This window comes from Hippocampus guttulatus, chromosome 12 (assembly GCF_054856545.1).
Source record: "Hippocampus guttulatus isolate MCC_2025c chromosome 12, RoL_Hgut_1.0, whole genome shotgun sequence".
Taxonomy (NCBI): domain Eukaryota; kingdom Metazoa; phylum Chordata; class Actinopteri; order Syngnathiformes; family Syngnathidae; genus Hippocampus; species Hippocampus guttulatus.
Genome location: NC_141272.1, coordinates 13020685 through 13038152, shown reverse-complemented (window position 1 = coordinate 13038152; position 17468 = coordinate 13020685). Strand labels below are relative to the sequence as shown.

The 17468-nt window shown below is 40.7% G+C and overlaps 1 protein-coding gene across 1 annotated transcript; it reads left to right on the top strand.

The window, feature by feature from the left end:
- Positions 1–1094: 1094 nt before the first annotated feature.
- LOC147197475 (junctional adhesion molecule 3B-like) lies at positions 1095–17084 on the top strand. The gene is made up of 9 exons (XM_086126379.1): positions 1095–1287; positions 11398–11469; positions 11560–11673; positions 11830–11982; positions 13002–13204; positions 13951–14050; positions 15105–15234; positions 15309–15360; positions 16058–17084. The coding sequence occupies exons 1-9, from the start codon at positions 1095–1097 to the stop codon at positions 16091–16093; spliced, it is 1053 nt and encodes a 350-aa protein (XP_085982505.1). The 3' UTR covers positions 16094–17084.
- The last annotated feature ends 384 nt before the right edge of the window (positions 17085–17468 follow it).

Genomic DNA, 17468 nt, shown 5'->3' with positions numbered 1-17468 from the left:
GTGGTCTTAGAGGCACACACACTATATATACAGTATATATATATCCATCCATCCATTTTCCGAACCGCTTGATCCTCACTAGGGTCGCGGGGGGTGCTGGAGCCTATCCCAGCCGTCTCTGGGCAGTAGGCGGGGGACACCCTGAATCAGTTGCCAGCCAATCGCAGGGCCCACAGAGACGAACAACCATCCACGCCCACACTCACACCTAGGGACAATTTAGAGCATCCAATCAGCCTGCCATGCATGTTTTTGGAATGTGGGAGGAAACCGGAGCACCCGGAGAAAACCCACGCAGGCCCGGGGAGAACATGCAAACTCCACACAGGGAGGCCGGATATATATATAAATATATATATATATATATATATATATATATATAATTTTAAAGATAATTTTATGATATATATTTTTTCTCTTACACTGCACATAGACCCACCAAAGCTAAAAGGTCACGGTTCGAGGCTCATCCCAATCACTGCTAGTTTTAATAGATTCCCATCAGTGGCGACTAACAAGGGCAGTCGCAGAAATTGAAGCTTCAGATGATGATGTCCATTACTGCACAGACAAAAATTGTGTGATAAGTCCTCAACATAGCTCCTTGAGCTTTTTGCTTCATCCCCTGTTCAGGAAAACCATTCTCCAATTGGCTGACACACTTCAGTTAACAGTATCCACCAATAAGCTCGTACAGGCCAAAATTCCAAGCAGTTCTTCTCCAGGTCGACGGGTCAAAAATACCGTAACGTTTTGAACTGCTTTGCTTGCCCTAAAAACTCGACATACATCGTGCAAATGAAAGGTTAATTTGTAAGAAGAGCAATGTGGGCAGTAGATCATGTATACAACATAGTCAAATTCTGTCCACTGAATGTATTTTAGTGCATTTACTGGCCTTTAATGTGCTCATTCAATGTGCGTTTGTTTTCCAAAATTCTACCTGTCACGATTCTAATGTGAGAATATTACTACAGTGACAACTTAAATCGGGATGAATATATTACCGACTGTACGACTACAGCGCCTAATGACTGAGCATGTGTTTGTGGCCTGCGAGACAATACGCAGGGATTACTGATGCATTTGTAGCTATGGAAACTGGTCGATGGCAACATCCACCAGTTTTCTCAGTCGCTCTCTCTTTCTCTCTTCCCGGGTCCCCCCCATCCTCCTCGTACCTTCTGCGAGGTGGCGAGCGTGTGTGCAAGCGCGAACGACAAATGAGACGCTGCAAGATGGCGATTGCGCGACTGATAGCGTGTTGTGTGCTGTGCACCAGCCTCGGTAAGACCTCAAGCTATACAGTACATACGCGTGTGTAGCCTTTACGGACGCTCGTGCTCTACTAGTATTCGTGTTATAAATATAACACGTGACGTAGTTATTGGTCAGCTGCCATGTCGGTCGTGATGGCGAAAAGCAGGAGGACAACATCTGCTTTGTGTGCGGCGTCACTTTGTCTTGTGTGTGCTTTCATGTGTAAGTAGACCGTCCATGCTGCTTCACTTCACTACTACTGTAAATCATGGCAGTGTGTGCGAGAAGGGCTTTGGGAGGCTGAGACGAGCTGCTTTTTGGTCGACTGTTGATACAGAATGAGGCACAACTATCAATGCACTTGAAGAATCGAATGACATAATGCAAGAGCTATGTATGGGAATCAAATACCTACACAGCATATGCTGTAGCGTCGTTTGAAATGAAGAAATCTTTACTGGTGGTCTGAAATTTCGTTTTAATTCCTTTTTAGACTTGTGCACATCGTATACAGGACTGTGAAAGCCAGAAAATTCAACAACACCTTCAGTCATACACGTTCACATTTAGCAACTACGATTAATTAAAGTTTGAGTCTAATCACAAACATAAATGTATTGACATTGAAGCACAATTCTGAAAACTTTCACCCATGCTAATCATCTTTAAGCAGTTGTATCCGTCATATATGAATCTTCCTTTTACTTTTACAAAACATTTGAGTGGGTTTTGTTTTGTGAAATATGTGTCACTTTTATTCCTTGTTGCAAAAGGAAGCTTGTCAATAATGGAGGTAAATTAGTGTGCAGATTAACAGTCAATATGTATCGGAAGAGACACGTGATCAATAAACATAAAATGTGTTGGATTGAAAAAAGTCATGAAGTAAACATCGACATCGCCATTGTGCATGTTGTAGGCAGACACTTCAGTGTGGCGGCAACATTTTACACGTAAGCACTGGTGGAGTACCATGGTTGTAAACATTGCACATGACACTACATTGTAGTACACACAAGAACAGTGTACATATTTTTTGAATGGTATTTTTCACGTTGCTGATCAGCAGTTTTGTGCCGTCTTTGAATGGTATGTTTGTTTGTTTGCTGTTGTTTTAAAAAAAAAATTTTTTTTTAATGCAAGAGAGCCTTTTGTACTGTGGGAAAAATACAGGATACGGTTATGTTGTTGTTGGTGGACCTTTTACAGATGCATTGAGAAATGTATTATGAAAAATGAATATATTACAAGCATATGTTTTGCACATATGTACGTATTTTTCCCATATGCAAAAAAGCATTTATTTTTTGTCATACATCTGGTAAGGAAGTGTGTGACCCCCGAGTAGGCACTTTTTTGTGGCCCTCTCTGGCATTTTAATCGCCCATCCATGAAGTAGCGTTTCACACAAACCATGCAGGTCTAATTATGCCAAATAGTCAGACTGACGCATGCAGGGCAAAATTACAATGGATCAGAATGTCAGAAAAGTCAGAAAAGCTATGGTGCCCTATTTTAGTAGACTGGCGCCCATGCGCTCAGCATAAAAACAGACGAAAGTTCATTTTCTTGCCAGCATAAGTCTCGTTTATCTGTTTGGGACTGTGTTGTGCTCATCTGGCACAAGAAGCAGGCTCGCCCCTGACAATTTGGTGACAGAAAGTAGTCTGCGCTTGGCGTAAAAGCGAGTGCACGTCATGTCCGTGCAGAGACAATGGTTTAATTTGGCATGTTGGTAAATTTCGTATGCCCGTTACACCTCACTCGCAAAAAAGCACGTCTAATTTGAGGAGCAGACGGTCAAATCGGCACTCCGCAAATGCGAGCGGTGGGCGTCAAGTCTATGTTTATTCATAAATATGACACAATCCCTCTGAATCACGATTTGAACGGGTTATAATCATGGTCATCTTAAAAACATATTTTAAAGCAACCCTATGTGTGTGTGGGGGGGGGCACCCACAGGGATGCGGGGGGGGCACACCCACCAACCCATGTTTGGTTTTGCATGTCATGGCCATCAAGGTGACTAACCATTGCAGAGAGGAACGGCGGGTGGTGACGTCTCATCAACCACGCCAAGAACAACCAGTCGGGCTGATGGATGCGGCTGGTGTTGTGATGATGTGTCGTGTGTGTGCGTGCGGTCACCTTGCTGAGCGGAAGCTGACGGGTGTGTTGGCTGGTGTCTATAAACGCTATATTGCATCCGTGAGGCTTGAACTCCTGACCCAAGTGTGAATCAACGCGCTGACAGGTCGAATTTCATTTATCAGATTACTCCTCACTCGCACCCTTCGAGTAGTTTTCGCCTGTGAGTTATGCAGATGAATTGTTCAATACACGTTGTGGCATTTGTCAGCAGTGGATAGTAACGCGCTGCATTTCCTCAGTTACATTTACTTATGTGACTTGTTTGATGAATTGAATGTGTAATCGTTTTCATGCAACATATGCTTACTTGAGTTTTTTTTTCTCCTTGTTATATTGTTGTCAATTGGACATAAATACACTAATAAAACTAATAGTCTGGGGAGTTGGATTTGGGAGAGAATTCCAATAACAAAAAGTAAACCTTGCCAGACAGTAAGTAGGGGTGGGATAAAACATACTAATTCGCTGTAACAATGGATCATATCGTCGTTAATTCAGGCCTTATTTTTCTGCCCCGGTCTAACCGTGCACATGGATGGCATTTTCTTTCTTTTGCTATTTTCGTCGGGCACAGTTAGAAATGGATATTTGCACCGTTGTGGGGGTAAACACAGCCGACTTGCTCCCTGGCCAAAGTATGTTTCTCATACACACACACACACATACACATACACATACACATACACATACACGTACACGTACACGTACACACACATATATATATATATATATATATATATATATATATATATATGTGTGTGTGTGTGTGTATATATATATATATATATATATATATATATACACACACATACATACATACATACATACATTCTATGCAACAATGCAAATAACAACGAAGTGACTTCAGTAACATTGTAGGCTTTTTTTCTACTGCACCGATTAATCTGTTGTGTTGTGTGGTGAAATTATGGTTGTGGTTGGCAGAATATCGATAGAAAATCCCTTGGGATCAATAACGTCTTAATTCTGAAGTCATCCCCCTTGAGGATAAAAAAAGGGAGTCATTTACTCCTTACAAATGATTTCATTGTTTCAACAGCGAATCTTGCATTATTGTAGAATAAAAGCCGTTGGGTAACACTTGCTTTCTCATCTCCCTCAAGAATTTAAGACAACATGCTCACGGTCTAAACTCCGCTGGTTGTTTTTACACGGTGGATCCCAACGGTCCAGTCGCTCGCAGCATGTTTGCAGAGGCTGCACTGGAATGTCTGGGAAAGGGGCTTTTTATAGCTGCGTTCATATTTTGGCGCGGAAGAGGATTGCGGGACGTGACCGTTGGAGCGCACGTTTCCCCAGAATGGACGAGTCATTGGAAGAACACAGGGATTAAGACATGGCTGAGATGATTGTCGGCATTCACCAATATTGTCTTCACGCCGACCCACATTGTGCCACAGACGCACCAGTGTGGCATATGTGCTTTTATTCTCAGCTCCTATTAGCATTTAGTGTTACATTGTCTTCTTGTTTCCCACGGCCTACATTTTACTGAGGATGACAACCTCAATAAAAGGGTGAAAATATGTTTTCCTCCCTGGATCGGGGACAGGCATTTGACCCCCCATCTCCTTGATGAACTAGGAGAAAAATTGACAATCGTGTCTTTAAATTTTTATTTTCAAAGTAGTGGGAGATGATCTTTGTGAATGTCATTTTCACTTTCATTCCACCAGCATTCAGATTTCATTCTTGGTCCATGATGACTTTTTGTAATGTTAAAGTATTCTTGTAAAATTCAGACTTTATGGTCACTATATATATGACTTTATTCTTGTAGTATTGTCACTGTTCTTTGAATCTTGTGATTTTATTCTTCTAACTTTCATTTTCACCACATTGTGTTATTTATGGTCGTCACATGATGACATTCATTCTCGTTTATGTTACATTACATCTGTTATTCTCAAAATATTGTGCCTTTATTGTCATTATGTTACGACTTTCATTCTCGTTACATTACAAGTTAATTCCTGTAACATTAGGACTTGATTTTCATAATATTCCAACTTCCATTCTCATGACATTAGGATTTTATTCCTGTTACATTCAAAACTTTTTCTCATAATATTACAACTTACTTTTCACGACTTTATTCATATAACATTATGGGCCCTATTTTGGTAGCGTGGCAGCCATGCGCTCAGCATAACAGTCTTACTGACTGTATTTCGGGCTGTGTTTGGCATTCCAACGCACAGAGTTGCCTCAACCCAACAGATGCACGGTCGGGGTGGAAGGCGGTCTAAACTGCCAATGACCCTCCTGTTGCCGCACGGTCAAGAACGGCATACTGCGCTCGAACCGCCATGACTTTGATGCAAATGAGGGATGCCAGCAAAGGACTATTTCCATCCCACCACGGCGCAAATATCGGTCCAACTGCCCAGTTACCCCCAATTCTATCTGTGCAATATACCAAAAGAAAGAAAACTCCACCCATGCACACAGTTAGACTGCGCTTTCTCTTCGACTTGCATTTGGCACGAAAAAAGGGATCCTTATGACTTCACTCTCCTAAATTACGACTTTCATTTTTGTGAAATTGTGCGTTTAATTCGCGCAATATTACCACTTCACTGATGTCACATTAAAATCTTATTCTTGTAAGAATCAAACTTAATTCTTGACATGTTATGACTTTAATTTTTCATCATATAATAATGTCATTCTTGGTACATACTTTACAACAATATTCTCGTACTCTTACAAGATCCATCTTGGAATATTATAACTGCTGTCGCATTATGGCCTCAGATTTATTTTCTTATCATTTTATTAATAATTTAATTTCCTCTTACACAAGCTCTCAACAGATGTGACCTATTAGCCTTTCTGACAACGTCAAGTGCGCTTCATTGCTGCAATAGTGAGAACGTGAGTCATATGTGTAGAATAACAAAATGCACAGTGTTATGAAAGCACTGAATCCATAAATGTCATGTTTCTCTTCTCAACCTTGCAAAAGTGCGTCACGGGGGGGGGGGGGGGGGGGGGGGGTTGAGGACCGGAGGACAACAACCTCTCATGTCTTTACAGCCGCTTTCCTGCTAAGCCATAATGCTACACCTCTGGCCTGTCCGCAGCGGACGGAGCTGTTAAGGGATAATCCACAAGTAGCGAGGGGATGGGATTGTTTGCCGGACAAGCTCGCCTTGTGTCTCTCAGGATGTCCAGTCACAGCTGGAGTAAAAATAGCTCTCACCCGCCGCCACCGTGTTCAGGGTGGGAAAAGTCAGAGAGGGAAGGCAGAAGCCGAAACCTGGGAGTCACGTCTCATCTGCGCACGACGGCGCATTGATACATCTTGATGTTGGGGCAGGAGCCGTGTTTTCAGCACACCCACAGGCCCCTCGGTGTGCGCGTGCATGTGTCTGTGTGTCTGTGTGAGCATGTTCGTGGTGTCCTGCTTGGAGGCGAGGGGGAGTGATGTCGTGTGGTAGTGAGCTGCTTTGAATAAAGACCTCTAAATTAGTCAGAAAGCTGCAGGGGAACAAGGAAAGGGGGATGTCTTGTCGTGTGCGAGGCTTTTATTTGTCTTAATTTGGGCCTCCATTTTGCTGCCTTTTATCCGACCCCCAGTGGGAACGCACATTCCTTCATGACCCAGCAGGGGGGTCGTTAAGTCCCATTTTTGCACTGCTATTAACTACATGAGAATCACCACAGACACAATACAGACCCAGTGGATGGTGAAAACAATTCACCGCAGCAATTTTTTTAATGACCCACATTTTGGGGTCATTGTGGTTGGAATTCCCACTTCCTGCTCATTCAATAGCCTCTCCATATGCATTTTTAAATAACAACGACGTTAAAGTACTGTAAGATTAAACTTGACACAAAAGAGTCAAATTGTGATGTAAAAAAAAAAAAAAGTAAATTTTGAAAAATATTTTTCGCAACTTGACTTAAATAAAAGTCAATTACATGAGACAAAATATTTCTACAAATGAATTCACATATTTTATTCATGTTCTTAAATTTTTCATGAGAAAACACTTTTGAAACCTAAAAATTGAAATTACAACGATGAAATTACAAAAACAAGGAGCAACTATTCAGAGGATAAAGTGGGACTGCATGTTTACATTTTTACAAATTCCCAATTTAAAAAAAAATAAATTATAGTTTTACACAAAAATGTGACAACAATGATGAAAACATTGTTTGAGAAATAGTTATAAAATAGTAAAATTAAGAGAAAGTCATCATTATTTAATGTAGATAACTGTATTATTGTAACGTGTAATTTTACATGATTATAGTAGAAATATTCTCACCTGAAAATTAACTTGGGGTTGCAATTTTATGAGAAAAAAAAAGTTATACGATAATGTTTTATGAGAATTTTAATTTTTTCATCATTTTGTTTTCTGTTCGTGGCTGTTGTGATAGCGCTATATGAATAGTTAATTTTTTTGAAGATGTAATACCTGTATTTCCTGAAAATACACATAATATTTATTATGCTTTTTTTTTAACAAATAATTCTGACTTTGTGCCTCAAAGACTACAAGTGGTTATCAAAATATTACAACTTTATTTTCATATTCTATATATTATCTTATTTTACAAGGAGTTGTAATGTGAGAGAAATGGTGTACCTAATTTTGCGGGACTTTATGCTGTTTTGTTCAGCGCTTTGTTACAGCTGCAGCTGTTGTGAAAGCGCTCGATAAATCAGGATGTATTGTATTGTATTGTATTGTATTGTATTAAATTAGCGAAAATACCAATATTACAGCCCTTAATGGTGCACTACTGCAAAATGTAAATAAGCCTAGTTTGTGGATTCACCTTTTCTCCCTACCCCTCCAATTTTGACATCAGGCTACTTGGGGAAAAAGAAAAAATTGGCATTTACTTAAATAACACAGATGGCTTTGAGGAGTCCACTCAAGCAAGGACAGCTTAAACCTTAAGAGTTACTGTATGCTCAGTGTGCCCCGGGACAAACAAGAATGATGATTAAATATGCAGCACATTTAAGCACGGTTAAGTAATTTGCGCTTCTGCTTTTTGCGGCGCCCACACTTTTTGTTTATTGCTCATAATCTGCATACATTTCAAACATGAAGGCTTTTACCTGCACGGAAAGCTGGCATTATAATTGTTTAGGGTGTAAAAAAACAACAGCTGACATGAATTTATAATTTAGCAGCGATGCTTCAGTTTGTCAAGCGAGCGCGCCTGTCAACGTGACGACACATAATGGTTGAGATAATGCTCTGGTCTGGAGTGTCCTCATGTCATGTTGCAACATCAGGCTTGGGCTCCTCTGTGGTCTTCTAGCTTTCTTCCTATTAACTATTAACAGGCCCCACGTTATGCTTTCTGCGGCTTTCTTGCGTGCCACAAAGTTGCCAGTGAATAAGAGTAGGGCGCACTCGTGAACTTGGACCTCAAAGTCGTGTGAAACATCGCGGCTGCATTGATCGGCCATGAGTGCGGACATGATTTTGAATTCTGAAAATCGTGGAAACTAAGGGCAGTTTAAAAGGAAAACAATGGCCTTTCGTGGTGCATTTAGTTGTTTCTAATGTTGTATCCAGCTCATTTATCAAAATTCTATGCAACCCGTTGTCTATCGTGCTTGTTTGAGGCATATTGTTCCATTCACGCCAACTATGATGACTAGTTTAGTCTCTGGAAAGTGGAGTAAGGACTTGACAATGGACTCGTTTTTCTTTGATCAACTATGAAACACTCATGTCTGAATGTTCTGAAATCCTGTTTCCATAGTGGTGCAGGATCAAGCGGAGTCATGTCAGATGTCCTGTCATCCTCAGACAGCAAACTAGTTGAGAGTGAATCAACAGCTCTTCAATCAATTTCACAAAATAGACATACAGTCATACCTCGGTTTTCGACCATAATCCGTTACAGAAGGCTGTTCGAAAAGCGATTTGTTCGAAATCCGTAACTATTTTATTCGCCCATGATTAGGGGCGAATACACGATGCAGAAATAACATAAAAACAGTCAGATTTGCGTAAATCACAACAAACACATCTGCTCACAATGAACGCTACAGGAGGAAGCGTCACTTCCTCGTGGAAGGAAGCCGAGAGGAGTCAAGTGGCATATTCGGATTTGCTCAGTTTGGTCGAAAACCGGTTTTTGGTCGCAATCCAAGGCGTAAAAATCTCACATTTTCAGGTCGAAAACTGAGACGTTCGAAAACCGAGGTTTGACTGAACAGTCCTAAGCTCCCCGATGAAGCAGCATGTGGCTAATTAGCCATGGTCCGAAGCTTTTTGTTGAGTGCCATGTTTCAAAAAGCAATATCTAAATACAGTTGGATGAAGTAGCTGCCGAGGGGTTGGCTTTCCTGCTAAAGCTGCTGCTCTGCGAAATCAAGCTACCAACCAAATCAAATTTTCACATTCCATGACAACAGTTCTTCTGCCCACCGTTTCTAAACGACTTGGTTGCTAGATTTACCAACTTTTCCGCTCAAAGTAAAGATTTATTTTCTCCAAAGACGCGCCAAAACTCACGACTTTCAGTGCAAGAGTGTTGCTGTACCGCTGTACATCTTTCTCTCTGTCCCTGCCTCCTCTGTTGAGTGACATAGAGCTGTAGTGAGCACGCCGGCACATTTGGCTGTGCACTCAGACATCTCTGAGGTCAGAAGAGCCGCAGAAACTATGACGGCTTCGAGATAGCGACCGGTAACAGGTAGTCTTACTGGGCCATGTTTCACTCAGTATTTCATACTTGCTCCATTGACCGACGGCAGAACAGAAAATAGGCAAATGAGAAAAACTTAATTCATTCCAAATTAAGTTTTTAAGTTTTTCCACCTCTATTAAAATACAGTGTAAGTCCACAGATTCAGCTTTTAGCTGGTTGTGGCAGTGCTATGGGTGCTCCCATGGGGTTCGGCTCTTTCCAACCCAACAGCAGTTCATAGGTCAATCAGCTGTATTCCATTGTCTTGATTTACGTGATTGAGATGTCAACATCTAAGTGAGAGCTTTTATACTTGTGACGTTCACGAACGAGTCATTCTTTTGAACGGCAACGAGTCATTCTTTTGGGGTGAAGGATGAAATGATTCGCAGCTGTGAGGGAGCCATTCATTTTTTCATTTATTCATTTTTGCCTATTTGGTAATATTGAAGTAATTTAGTTATAGTATAAAATATAAGCTATAGACTTTCATCTATCCATAAAACTGTTCCAAAGCTTGACTCGTACTGTAGCAGATGAAAAAGTCCTGGAAAATTATTTCAAGACAGGAGTCGGAACCCTGTTTCAGTTGGAGTGTACAATAATATATCACCATAGATGTCTGTACATGTTAAAATGTTGTCACATTTATTCAATACAATATCAGACACACCGGCCCCCGTATTTGTTTAGGTAATCATCATACTAACAGCTATTTCTTCAACTTTGTTCCTCTCCTGAGGCTAAATACAGTGACCACGTTTTGATATAGCTCCTCGATTGTGCCTGTGAGCGCGTCTCTGTCCATACCTAATAAATTGAAAAATGAATGCACCCATAAAGCTCCAAGTCAGCACTCTAACCTCCAGCCTGCTTCTGGAGAAAAGCCAGAACAATAAAAGGCCGTCACCACCGGGATATTTATGGCCCGGTCCCGTATCGTCATGTTTTTATGAGCGACAATTGAACATTCGGCGCTTCCCCTTTCGTGACCCACCGCCGGCCGCATTATTATCCAATTAACCACCATAAATGGATGCCAACGACGTGTTGGAGGTGATGCGGTGTGTACCCCTCACTCGGTTTTGGGGTTAATCTTCTTGGATAGAAATAGGAAGCGTTTAATACTTCTCGCCGCAGAGAGCTTGTGCGTGTGTGTGCGGGTGTTTATCATGATAATCCGCTGTTTATAAGGCGAGTTGCCCAGCTGCTAATGTCTGCTAATGAAAACTCCATCAGGGTGACTCAGCATTAAGTGTTTTTTCTTCGTCTGTCTTTCCACAGGCCACATCCCATCATCGCTCGCAGTAATCCTCCGAACCACAGACAAAATCGTGTGGGCAAATGAGTTTGAGCGTAAGTTGCCACAATCTATTTTCGCAAAAGTAGCTTTTCTTTCCCTTCCCGATTTGCATTGCGCTTTTTCTACTCCCTTCCTCTTTGCAGCCGTCGAGCTGACCTGCTTAATAGAGTCCATCTCCACCAACAACCCGAGGATTGAGTGGAAGAAGATTAGAAATGGCATTCCAAGCTATGTTTACTTCCAAAGGAAGATAGCAGGTAAATTGACAGGCCAAGCTGAGGGGAATGAATGGCGCTCTGAGAGAACTCTGCTTTAAATTCCGTTTGCATCCTGACCCGAGTCCTACTGTGTGTTTCAATCAGCCATTGTAAAGTGTTTTTTTTTCTTTTTTTTCCTCTGTCTTCCCTCAAAAGGCGACTTGGAGAACAGGGCACAGCTCAGAGAGCCGGCCAACATTCTGATCTTCAACGCCACTCGCTCAGATACGGCCGAGTACCGCTGCGAGGTGGCCGCCATCGACGATCAGAGGGACTTTGATGAGATTCTTATTAGTCTTGCAGTGAGAGGTGTGTGAAATTAAATAACCAAGAAGCAGCCTATGCCCCAAATATGACTTGTGAGCCAGTTGTTCGGAAATTTGAGGAATTGTGACATCACAATAGGGAAAATATACGCAAACAATACTTCCCCTACACCAGGGGTGTCAAACCCATCTTCATCGCGGGCCACATTTTAGTTACTGTTTCCATTGGAGGGCCATTATGACTGAAATCATATTTTAAAAAGTCAAGAATTACAAATGTATCCAACTATTGTTTAAGTTACTTTAATGAAGCGTTTGGCAACAAGAAAATTCTCACAATATTTCTCTTATTTATTACAATGAGAATTTGAAATTTTGCTCCATATTTTAGCAAGTTGCCATGTTTGCTTTGATTTCACGGGCCGCATAAAATGAGGGGGCAGGCCAGATCTGGCCCCCGGGCCTTGACTTTGACACCTGTGCCCTACACGGAGTTATGCCACAAAGACCAGAAACATTTCTTAGGAAATAACAGAAATAGAATGATTCTTTTCTAGGATGAGACTGTCCAATTTTAAAGAAGACGTCAACATTTATGGCTGCTGTACAAGGGTGAAATCAAGAAAAACGAAACCTAAAAAAATCCAGCTTTGTTAATGTATAACAGAAGGGAAGATGAGTCGATTCCTTTTATTGTGTTTTATAATCTTCAAAACTGCTAAACAGCTTGACTGCCCATAAGCAGTCTTGCTATGCTCTCTGTACAACAATTGACGACATCCACTCAATTTATCCTCCTCACCTACTGTTTCTCCTGTCATAACTTACTGTACAATTTAAAAAAAATAAAAGAAAGAAAAAAACTACACCTTCAGGGCTACATCTGCTCGCCGCTGGCACAATTCCAAAAAGTGTTTGCCATTGTTTCGGTTTAGGTCAGTCACTTGCTTTCTGCCACCCGAAGTATTCCTGCGTCTATTAGTTCTAAACATGTTAAGAAAAAGGTCTACAGCAGTCCGTCTTCAAGACAAATCAAGAGGGAACATGTTATGTTGTGCACAGTGAAACCTGTGGTGCCCCGGTGCAGCGTGCCTGAGGCGGTTACGGTGGGCACGTCGACCGAGCTCCGGTGTTTGGAGAACGAGGGTTTCCCGGCACCCGTCTACAGCTGGTTCCAAAACAACGAGGAGCTTCCACATGACCCCAAGAACACCCCCAAGTTTATCAATGCCACGTACACCATTAACGCTGACACCGGAAGCCTGGTACGACATCAGTAGGTGAATGAAGAGACAGTGTCGAGCAATTTGAGAATGTAGCTTGAAAGTAGAAAAGTGCTAAACAAAAGGAAAGCCCATTTGTGATTTACAAGTTATAGGTCACATTAAAGTGGATGTTTTATTGTTAATTGTATTATTTGGTTGGAAATAAAGTAGAGTTGAATTGAGTTTGAAATGCAACACCATGTTTTTTTTTTAAGTCAACAATTTTTTAATCAATCATAATCTCAGTCTGTTGTTTATTTACCTTTTTAAGGCATAAATAAACTGTTTGGTGTTGGGATTGATGAAAAAACATTTAATTATCACTTTTTGTTGTGACTGAGCAAGATTGTATAACTTCACTGATAACTTGCCTGAACCAAGTAAGGACTTGACTAGACTTTTACAAATTTGGGGCCGACTCGGCTTGCTTGATTTTCTATTCCCCACGGTAAAGCGGGACATGCTTGAGTCTTGAAGGTTACAACTTGAGACTACCTTGTGACTTGCACATACTGTATGTGACTTACTCCCACCTTAGCCCTAACAGGAAGAGAATTTACCTTTCCCTAAATCTCTCATGTCCAAATACTTTTGTCCATTCAGCATATTCGGGCACCCCCCAAAAAAGCACTTCTAAGACCTTGTCTGTATTTGTTTGTCGTCAGATGTAAAGGCCGGATGCAAGACATATTTTACATTTTGCCGACTGTGCACTGTCACAAGACTGACTTGACAATTCCCCTCAGAAATTCCGCAGGGTGAGGAAGGAGGACGCAGGAGAGTACTACTGCCAAGCTAAGAATGACGCCGGCCACGCCCAGTGTCCCTCTCAGTGGATGGAAGTCTGTGAGTGACATATGATTGCGTGTGCACTTTTGACAACAATGAGGAAAATGTTTGCCTTTGAGTACGTGAACGGTATAGAATATGACATTGCGAATGAAGATTTCAAGTAGAGCAGTGACAGTTGTAACTGAGATCACATCCATGTGTACCAGAATGTATGCAAAAATTCAAAGGGGTATGTGTGGTTTTCTGTGACTATCCACTGTATTTCTCATGGCACTTTGTCTCACACATGATGATAAAAGGATTTGCCAGCTATCCGGACACTTCAGTAGGTTCACATGCGCCTTTTGTTGCAAGGTCTCTTTTGATTTTTATAAAGTCTTCCTCGGGCCATTCAAAACATATTACCTAACGAACAAATGGTTATTAATCATTACACAGTGCTGAACATATTTATTAATCCCAGGACAGATGTGAAGTTTATGCCACAGTATTCATATTTCTGTCATAATTAATACACCAACATGTAATGAATTATTGTAATGCTAAAATACACTAAACAATAAAATATACCGTAACGCAATACTTTTGTTTTTTTCATGACCTGAACTGACCTGAATTATGATAACCTCCATCAGGATCTTCAAGGATGTTTTTTAAGATTATTTCAATTAGGAGATCGCAACTGATGAGATAGCATGATTATTGTACAGGTGTGCCTTGTCAACTCTATCACAAGAGCTCCACAAAACTACAACCACAATAATAAACATCCAAAATGGATGTGACAGTGCCTCAAAACTCACTTGTATTCTTTGGCGTTTGACTCATATGACTCAGATTTGATCTTAGTCTTACTGTTTGGTGCCTTCTACCATCCCTGTTACTGATTTATTGCTTTATTGTTGTATATATGTTAGTTGCTCCATGTACAGCACTTTGTATGCAGCGATGGCTGTTTGAAAGTGCTCTATAAATACAGTTGAGTTGAGTGTCACTCATCAATGAGTGCATTAAACATTATTTTGTTAGACTGTGCTACTGTACCTAATTAATTATTTGTATATTGGAACATGTTTTCAGATAAGAGTGTATTTACCTTTTTCGATAGATGATGTGGACATCCTCGACATCGTCCTCAAGTCTGTCGGCGGCGTGATAGCGGTCATCTGTGTGCTCGGCTGCATTTGGCATTGCGTTTCACGCGCCTTCTCCTCCAAAAAAGGCCAAAATGAAAACGAGTGAGTGTCAAATAGCAATCCATTTACTCCCGCATTGACAAAATATGCATTCATTGTGTCGTCTTCTACGACAGATTCAGTTGGCCGACACAGAACAATGCTGTCGACTATGGCGATGCAGATGAGGTAAAAAATTTTAGCATATACTAGAGTTCGAGGCGGGATGATATGTAAAATGTACTTTTTAATTACTTGCAGACAAGTATTTAGAGCACTGTGCTTGACCACTTGTCAAATAAATCTGCTTATTCTTATACTCCTCAAAACTAGTCTGTGAGTGAGCTGTTCAGAATTCTGAAGGATTGTAACGTGAACAACTAAACTGAGCCCCAGTGTTAGCACAGGTTAGCGTTAGCTTCTGATACACATACTTGGATGTTCCTCTGAGTTATCCACAAGGGAAAAGGGGTGATGAGGGAGGACTGGTACTTGGCATTGTGTCTCTGCTGCATGTGCCACATACTCAATTCAGACCTCGGTGATGAAGTGCTGCCTTTATGAGTGAAAATAATTTATGGGCAGTAGCTGTTTGCTTTGTCACAACCTCCTTTTTCTGCTCACTGCCCTCGCGTTACCAAAATTGAACCCTGCGCTGGCTCGCAGTAGAGCATGGTAGGGCGACCTGTGGGTCATTTTATATAATAGAGGGCCACTCCCTCATAACAGGATGATTTCAGACAGGGTTTTAAATAGATTGTGAACATTCTTGATCATTTTGAGTGTTTCGACAAATTGAATTTGCAGGGAACTGTTTGAAATTGTGGGCAAGAAATCCATGATACATCTCATGTAAGGTTATAGGTTGTTCTTTTCCCCCCTACAGGGACACTTCCGCCATAAGTCATCTTTCATCATTTGAACCCAGGGAGGAGTAAAGAACAATGGCTCTGGTGGTTACGTTCGAAGTGTAACATGGCACACTCTATTCTCTGATGCACATCAAAATCAAACCAACTTGCCAAAGTAATGTTCAGTATGGTTTTATGGCACTAGCTCATGTTTTTATAGCGTTGACAAATTTTATAACACTAATCCTTTCATTGTCCCCCTCTCACTTGTAGAGTTTATTTTTTTATTTGCCACATATTTCTACTAGACAGTAAAGTCATTCATTCACTTCCAAGCTGTGGCATTTAGCTAAGTGATGGCAAGGGATGTGTTGGAGCAACATTCCATCACAAGTCTTGGAACAAATTGTCTTTTGTAACTTTTCTTTTTTTTTTATATACATTGAACTTGTTTTGCACAAGACCTGTGTCATGTGAGCAACATTGTGTTATTTCTTTTCTTCTTCCAAGTGGCCAAGAGTTGAAAGGTATTTGTGCATACCGTAGTTGTACAGGCAATGAATAAGCAGACTGAAAACGGAGGATATCAGATAGCATGAGGCACAATTTATCTGCCTTGAGCATAGAGTAGTTACAATTGATAACATTACATGTCCAAGGTACCCAATGGATTTGAATACTATCTATCCCACTTTGCTGCAAATTCAGTATTTACTATTAAAAGGTGGCAATGTATGACATTTAGAGTGCTGTTAGTGTATAAGTGACCTTCTGTGTGTTACTACTTTTTTGGGTTGTAGATATTGGACATATTGTCCAGTTTTGCATCAGTATTGTATACATTAAAGCGCAAATGCTTTTTTTCTTCTTCCCCCAGTACCTTATTGTATATAAGGCAATACGCTGTTCAAAATGGTAATTTTACAGTACAGTAGTTACTGTCCAGTGCTGTTTCAAACTTTTTTTGTGTTCATGATTTGTGTAAAAACTCAGGAACTGTTGTAAAATGCCCACTGTTCATGGTTGATTTTTGTTATGAATAAAATACATTTGAAATGTTCACCCCTGAAGGCTTGTGTGTCCTTTTAGCTGCAAGTTTCATGTGATTGAGAAAAATGAGAATATAAATAACGTGACCAGGGAACTTGTCTTTTGTGTTTTATAGTTTAGTACTTTACTTTATGCCTGCGGTTTTCATTTCTAATTTAATAGTATTGAGTATAATCCCAAGAGGGTAAATTCAAGTTTTAAAACAGTTATCCATCACAACTACGCCCCACGTGAAAATAAATGTTTTGGAAAATGAGTGGATATTCTTATTTCCTTCAGATAAAATAATAATTTAATTGGCTGGTGGAACTGATTTTATATAAAAACGGTAAACCGTGGACCTCCTGTAAACGGGTTGAACCATTCTTTACATGTTTTGAACAAAAAAATGCCCCT

What these genes read in the sequence shown, in the direction of transcription:
- LOC147197475 (XM_086126379.1), top strand. Translation starts at nt 1,095, where the DNA reads ATGGAAACTGGTCGATGGCAACATCCACCAGTTTTCTCAGTCGCTCTC. An exon ending in TGTGCTGTGCACCAGCCTCG is followed by an intron (nt 1,288 to 11,397) that starts GTAAGACCTCAA and finishes GTCTTTCCACAG; the next exon opens with GCCACATCCCATCATCGCTC. An exon ending in CTTCCAAAGGAAGATAGCAG is followed by an intron (nt 11,674 to 11,829) that starts GTAAATTGACAG and finishes TTCCCTCAAAAG; the next exon opens with GCGACTTGGAGAACAGGGCA.